Source organism: Bacidia gigantensis, assembly GCF_019456465.1.
Source record: "Bacidia gigantensis strain McMullin 20006 chromosome Unknown contig_246, whole genome shotgun sequence".
Taxonomy (NCBI): domain Eukaryota; kingdom Fungi; phylum Ascomycota; class Lecanoromycetes; order Lecanorales; family Ramalinaceae; genus Bacidia; species Bacidia gigantensis.
This window is the reverse complement of record NW_025408602.1, coordinates 758,994-765,870: the sequence shown is the minus strand read 5'-3', so window position 1 is coordinate 765,870 and position 6,877 is coordinate 758,994. Positions and strand designations below refer to the sequence as shown.

Sequence of the window (6,877 nt, the reverse complement as noted above, 5' to 3'; positions counted from 1 at the left end):
TTATTATCCTAACTAATACTAAAATATAAATATATAATTTTATTTTTAAACTTTTAATAAAAATTTTAAGTTTTTAAATATAGCTTTTCTATATATTTATACTTTAATTAAAGTGCTATTTTAAATATTTTATATTAAAGATAATAGCTAATAAATATCTAGCTAGTAATTTAATAAATAAATCTTATTTAAGCTTATTTATAATATAAAAATAATTTTTATAATATTTCTAATAATTCTATATATTAATAGCGGCTTAGGAGATATTATATATAATATTATAATATATATATTTCCTATTAAAGCTTATTATTAATAATAGTTAAAAGTTTTTAGCTTTTATAAAACTAAATTTAAGTATAAATATATTTAAAATAAAGTTTAATTCTAATTTAAAGTCTAGGTATATATTACTATTTCTATATTTTATCTTTATTACTATTTTAGTAATTAACTTAACTTTTTTAATAATTTTAATATAGGAATAAAGCTTTAATAATAAAATTATTTCTCTATTTTTTTATTTTTTCCTAACTTCTTTAAAGCTTTATTAGCTTTGCTTTTAGCTTTAGCCTATATAGTTTTAATTTTAACTATATTTTTTAGCTTAAAGTATTTATTTAATAAATATTTATATTTTTTATAATTCTAGTATATATATTACGACTTATTACCCTTTTCTATAGGCTTTTTATTAAATATCTACTAAAATTTTAAAAAAGCTATAATATTAAATTTATATTTTTTTAAATTTAATAAACTAGAATTATTTTAAGGTTTTTAACTTAATTTCTATAAATTTAAATTAAAAAAATTTAGTTAGCTTTTAATAAAAGGATTAGTATTCTCTAAATTTAATATTATTTCTAACTACTTTTTTTATATTATTTCTAGAAAGTTTTTTTAAATTTAATAATAAAATATATATAAAAGCTTTTTAATTTTTTAATAAACCTTTAAACTTTAAACTTTTCTATTAAAAAGTTTTTTATAAAAGTTTTTAATTTTTTTATATAAAAGTTATAATTAAGTATAAATTAATTAAATTTTTAATAAATAATTAAATAAATATTTAAAATATTATCTACTTAAGTAAAATTAATAAATTATAAGTTTAAAAATAGTTATAAAACTTTTCCTATATTATATTATTTTTATATATTTTTCTATACTTTATATAAATTATTAAAGCTTTGCTTTAAAGAGTTTAATTAGCTTAATAAATTTTCCTTATATTACTTAAATTAATATTAGCTATTATAAGTTAATTATTAATTTAATATATTTATTATTTATATTATTTTACTATAAAATTATTTTTATATAATAGGTAATTATTTAACTTTAGCTTATAATAATAAAAAAATTTTATTTAAATAAATTATTAATTAGGGATAAGCTTTTAGTTTAAAACTTATTTCTTAAATATTAAAAATATTATTATTAAAATATTTTTACTTATTTATTTTATACTTAAAAATAATAGTAATTAATTATAATATAAAAATTTATCTTATAACTTATTACTAGCTAAGTTATAATAGTTAAAATAAGAATTTAGCTTATTTATTAAATTATTATAATCTAATAACTTAGGAAAATCTTTATTTTTATTAATATAATTATAAATTAATATATTCTATTTATATATTTATTTTAATTTAACTTACTATTTATATTATATAATATTCTAATTAAGCTATTTAATCTTATTTTTAATATTTTACTAAGTATTACTAGTATTTAAATTATTTAAAAAAATTAATACTTTTTTATTAAAACTTTATTAAAATTTTATTAAAAGATTATTATTTTATATATAAGTACTTTATATCTTTATTATAATATTTTAAGATAAATTACTAGCTTTAAAGCGGTGTAATAATTATTATTATAATATATTACTTATATTTTATATATATTTTTATATAAGGATTATATTGGCAGCTAGTATATATACTATAGCTGTTGCTTAATTTTATATATTTAAAGTTATATTCTAACTTATTCTAAATTATATAAAGTAAAAAGGAATTAGAATTATTAAAACTTAAATATATAGTATAAAATAGTATTAGAAATATATATAGAAAAGGCTTTTATTAGATTCTAATAAGTTTCTAATAAGTACTTAATTTTATAAATATTTTAAAAAAATTATAAAAAAGAACTAACTTTTATTAAAAAAAAGTAAAAATCCCTATTATTTAATATAGGATCCCCTACCTTTAGTAGTAGGCTCTAAGACGTTTCTTTTACTCCTTAGTAAGCTAGATTGCCAATTTACGCTTCTATATATATAGTAAACTATAGTGTAATAGTTATATAATAATAATTAAAATTAAAAGTAAAAACTATTTTAATTATTATTTAATCTTTAATAAAGTTTAACTTTATAATAATATTAATAATTTTAGTTTTAATATTAAAAGTTTACTTAGTAATAAAAATTAGCTTCTAAGGCCTAGAAATAATAAAAAAAATAAAAAAAAAACTTTATTTTAAATAAAAAGTTTATTTATATATTTAATAAAAGTTACTATATATTAATCTTCTAGTCTAAATATATTTACTATTATATAAGAGTAGTTTATAATATTTACTAAGTTCTTAATATTATTATTTCTATATAATTAAGAAAGATATAATTTAGATTATAATATTTTTACTTTAATTATAATATAAAGATAATTATAATTTAGTAAAATTATTTAGAACTCTAGAGAACTAAAGTATTTTAGATAAATATATAATATTGTTATTTATCTACTAAATACTATAGGGAAATAGATAAGTAGATACTAACTTAGTATCTTGTTATGACTTCTATGTTCTTTTCTCCTCTAATTTCCAATCTCGCTTCACTGCAATCATCCCTTGTGGCACCTCATCATGCATCAGGCCTTTACCACCCCACTCCCCGTCACCGGCAGTTGGCTCATGAGTTACTTCGGCCCGGTGTGAATTGAGATTCTGAGATTCATATCGCGGGTCAAGAGAGGCGAGCGCAGCTTCCTGATCCAATGCCATACCGTGCGCGTTTCTCGCTATACCGACATACGGGATATCCCCGGGCAGGGTAGTTCCCGCCGCATGTCCTGCTGCTGTCGCAGTTATCGGGTTCGTGAAAATTGCAGCCTTGCCATCTTCCAAATGACTCGGCGTGGCAGGATAATGAAGAGGCTGTGGAGTCGTTGGTATGGGCAATAACTCATACGTCGGCTGGTGCTTAGCATGCGCCTCATTCACTTCTTTACCATTTGTCTCGCTCATGCTGCGGCTTTCGCTTTTGGTCTGTGTGGTGGTAGGGCTAAGGTCCTTGGTGGGGAATGGCCAGGATTCGACCCCTTCGCCTGTCGGGTGGATATTGGTCGTGCTGCTGCCGGTTGAATCCCGGGGACGATTGCTTATATTGCGATCGCCGCGAGAAGAGCGGCGGGAGGAAAACATTTGATAGCTTGATTGCAGGAGGGGCCGAAATGTAACGAGACACGGACATATAATGCCAAGGAATTGCTCAGCGACTGTCCAGTATACGACTTTGACTAGAGTATCTGAGGGGAAGAAGCTGTCAGTAAATTTGCAGATAACCGGTGAGGAAAAAGAAGAGAAGCAGGGTGGAGACATGACTGGGAAGTTATTCTTACACGTGGGATCGTTGCCGTCGACTTTATAGAAGTATTTCAAGCGGAAGAAACTCGCAATAATGGTCAATACTCCTAAGGAGAAAATTGCGGTTAAGCCGATTTTGTGCATCGTTGTCATCCTCATTCGCCAGATTGTGACGGTCGGTAAAAGGAGCAAAAGAATGTCTGTAGTGATGTTGAAAGCAGCGTTGGCGACGAAGAGTTTGATCTGGTCTACCGTGCGAACAGGCTTCACTCTACTATTCCAACGTGCGTTGACGGGAACAGTAAGGAAGACGTCCGCAATGGCGGTAGACAGAGCGTAACCGAAGAAAATCGCGACGAACATCCAGCAAACTGTTCGGAACCATTTTTGAACAAAGATGCGATGGTAGAGAAGGACGAGGGAGATGCGAGATAATGGATAGGACGTGGTATAGAGGATGTTCGAGGAGTAGCCGCACTAGGTAGTATCAGATAAGTTGGGTGCAGGTACATTGTTGGTGACCAGATCTACTAAAGGGCCTTTCGGATATGTACCTTTTTGTATTGAACTCGCTCCTCGAACGGCAGTGAGTAGAAATGGCGTCCAAAGCCAAACTTAACTGTGAAATAGTTAGATTAACCTCTGACATTCCAGGCGTCTGATTGAAGGCGTACAGAAGAGTATCTTGCACACCATATCTCCAATTGTGATCAGCTTTCAGTGATAGCCATGATGTCAGTTAATGCTGATGCTCGCCCCTTTACTAATGGAATCACGAATCAAAGACGAAAGAGTAGATTACCAGGGCGCCAATCAAAGTGAAATCGTCGGATTTCCATGCAATCTTCTGCATTTTCCTACTCCACAACCTCAACCCCACCAGGATGGTAATGATGCAAACACCAGCAATGATGAATGCCTCGAGGCCTCCAGCGTTGAAGTCTGACGCATGGTTCCTCTGGTAGGCAATGACATCTGGTGGTGGACTAGGCATGCCAACTGATCAAAGCGATATTCGTGTGCAATAACGCCGTAGTACGTTTATGAGCTAGACTTATGATTCAACGTAAACAGAAAATGTATGTATATCAATCACATTGCTCAAATCTGGATGTTCATACCAGTGGGGAATGACAGACAGCGAACACGCTAGATCTGCCGGCCAAGATCACTCGCATTATAAGATCTGGGGTCACAGACCGAGAGGACAGAGGGGGGCGTTTGATTGACTTTGTACCCTACGTCACCAAATATTGGTGAGCGTTCCGTGTCGCAACCAGTTGCACCTCTACCCTGAAATGGAAAAAGCGTGGTTTCCCTGGTATCCCGCTTTGTTAAATCTTGCACTAGCGCCAACGGGCACCAAAGGTCCAATTTGCGACTCGAAGGCTTAAATTAGTACGAGCAGCAAATTTGCCAGAGATGGAACCTCATCAGGAGTGCGGGGACTAATTCACATGATCATGCTACTAGTCTCAGCTATATGATGCTCATGTTCGCATCCGCATCAAACTCGAAGCGACATGAGCCACCTTACAAATCAATATTGGCCCTCCTGCGTCCGAGTCTTCAGGGTGGCTTTAGTAGCTGAGACTGTATAGACCTAGCCTGTCATGTTCGTGTGAGCATCAGCTACTTGTCCCGGTTTGGCAAAGTAGGGTACCGAATTCCAGTATTGACACCGGTTATTCGCTGCTGGATCCTTCGCTTGCGAAAACCCCGCCTCTGTAATGTTGAGCACATGGGCGTGCGTAGAGTACAGGGGCCAAGCAGGGAGGTCCATTTTATGGCTAAGATCTCCAGTCAAAATGTAGTGAGTAAGATACTCCTGTAAACCTTCTGCGATAGCCGGATAGAATCCAGGTGTTGCGCCCGTGGGATAGTATGTGTACGCGAGATCTTGCGCGTGAGTGCCTGGGTCGATGCTGAAAAGATAGTTGCGGCTTTGCAATTCCGGTACGACGCCGATGGCATTCGTACTACAAGCCACACTAAGCTCCATGGTACATAGTTCGAGACGTTCCAGAGGGTTTTTGTAGGGAAGGGATCCGTCATAAAGCGGAGGGTACACTTCCTTTATAACCTTCTCTGCGACGTTAGGAGTAGAAAGGAAAAGCTGATATGCCCAGTTGTCAAAATCAGCATCTGTGCTGACACTTTGATTTGCAAAATGGCGGCCTTCATTGAAATTGTGGGCGGCGATCATCGTGACATTTTTGAAATATTTGCCCTCCTTCAACAAACGCGTGGGATAGTCCAGAAGAACATCATCATCTACGACGGGGGTGAAGAACTGAACATTGAAAGGTCCCGAGACTTGTGCTTGTTTTTGCGCTTTCTGCAACACCTCCGTGGACAAGTTTCTCGCTTCGTCTACGGTCGAGACTCCAGCGCTTTGCAAAAACAAGTTTGCACCAAGCTTCAGATACTGCGGATCTATAGGGGTTAGAGAGGGACTCTGTACTACTCCACGGATGAAAAGACCACTTTCTTCGGGCTTGGAGCCACCATACGCCACAAGGTGTCTCAGGACAGAGGTGCCCCCAGAAGACTCTCCGGTGATCGTGACTTGCTGAGGATCGCCACCAAACAAATGGATGTATTTTTGCACCCATTTGAGGGCATACCTCTGATCCAGAAACCCGGCATTGGGAGAAGTGTAATTTGCAGAAGATGGTTCAACAGCTGCTAGAAACCCAAATGCACCGAGCTGGGTCCAATTAATTTCATCGTCTATCGCGAAAGTCGTGGCTTGCTTACTCGGTAATTGATCGAGACATACACGAAATCGTCTTTGCCTCGCTCTAATAACCCCCTGGGATTGTAGATAGCGGTCTTGTCTCCTGAAAAATAGCCGCCTCCATGTATATTGAATAAAACAGGCGCTAAGGAGCCGTGGTTTTCCCTTCTGCCTTTCGCGAATACTTTGGAAGGGCTGATAACATCTAAGAAAAGACAATCTTCGTTTTGTTGTTGTCCGGAAAGTCCTGGCGGTACTGTCTTTCCCCCTCTCCTGCTTGCTTTGCTGATATAGGAGACCAAGCTGGGGAGGACTGGGGACATGTATAACCGAGCATGCCATCATTCACCTGGTTTCGGATGACCCTGGGCGGCTGAGGGTTGCGCCAGCGAAGGTCACCCACCGGAGGAGCGGCGTATCTAATATTCGAAAAGTTATAGTATTGGCCAGTCACCTTGACAACTGTCAGGTGCACGGCTTACTAACTTTCAGAGGGAGGAGTCTTACGTTCAGCGACGTTGCGCG

The 6,877-nt window shown here is 34.0% G+C and overlaps 2 protein-coding genes across 2 annotated transcripts; both read right to left on the bottom strand.

Annotated features, from left to right (window-relative positions):
* Window positions 1-2,826: 2,826 nt before the first annotated feature.
* Window positions 2,827-4,606, bottom strand: KY384_005904 (uncharacterized protein; the record flags this gene model as incomplete). Its single annotated transcript, XM_044814402.1, has 5 exons — window positions 2,827-3,353; window positions 3,648-4,089; window positions 4,167-4,231; window positions 4,287-4,326; window positions 4,415-4,606. The coding sequence occupies 5 exons, from the start codon at window positions 4,604-4,606 to the stop codon at window positions 2,827-2,829; spliced, it is 1,266 nt and encodes a 421-aa protein (XP_044668552.1).
* A 609-nt stretch (window positions 4,607-5,215) lies between these two features.
* On the bottom strand, window positions 5,216-6,675 carry KY384_005903 (uncharacterized protein; the record flags this gene model as incomplete). Its single annotated transcript, XM_044814401.1, has 2 exons — window positions 5,216-6,322; window positions 6,373-6,675. 2 exons carry the CDS (start codon window positions 6,673-6,675, stop codon window positions 5,216-5,218), a joined length of 1,410 nt encoding a protein of 469 aa, XP_044668551.1.
* Window positions 6,676-6,877: the final 202 nt, after the last annotated feature.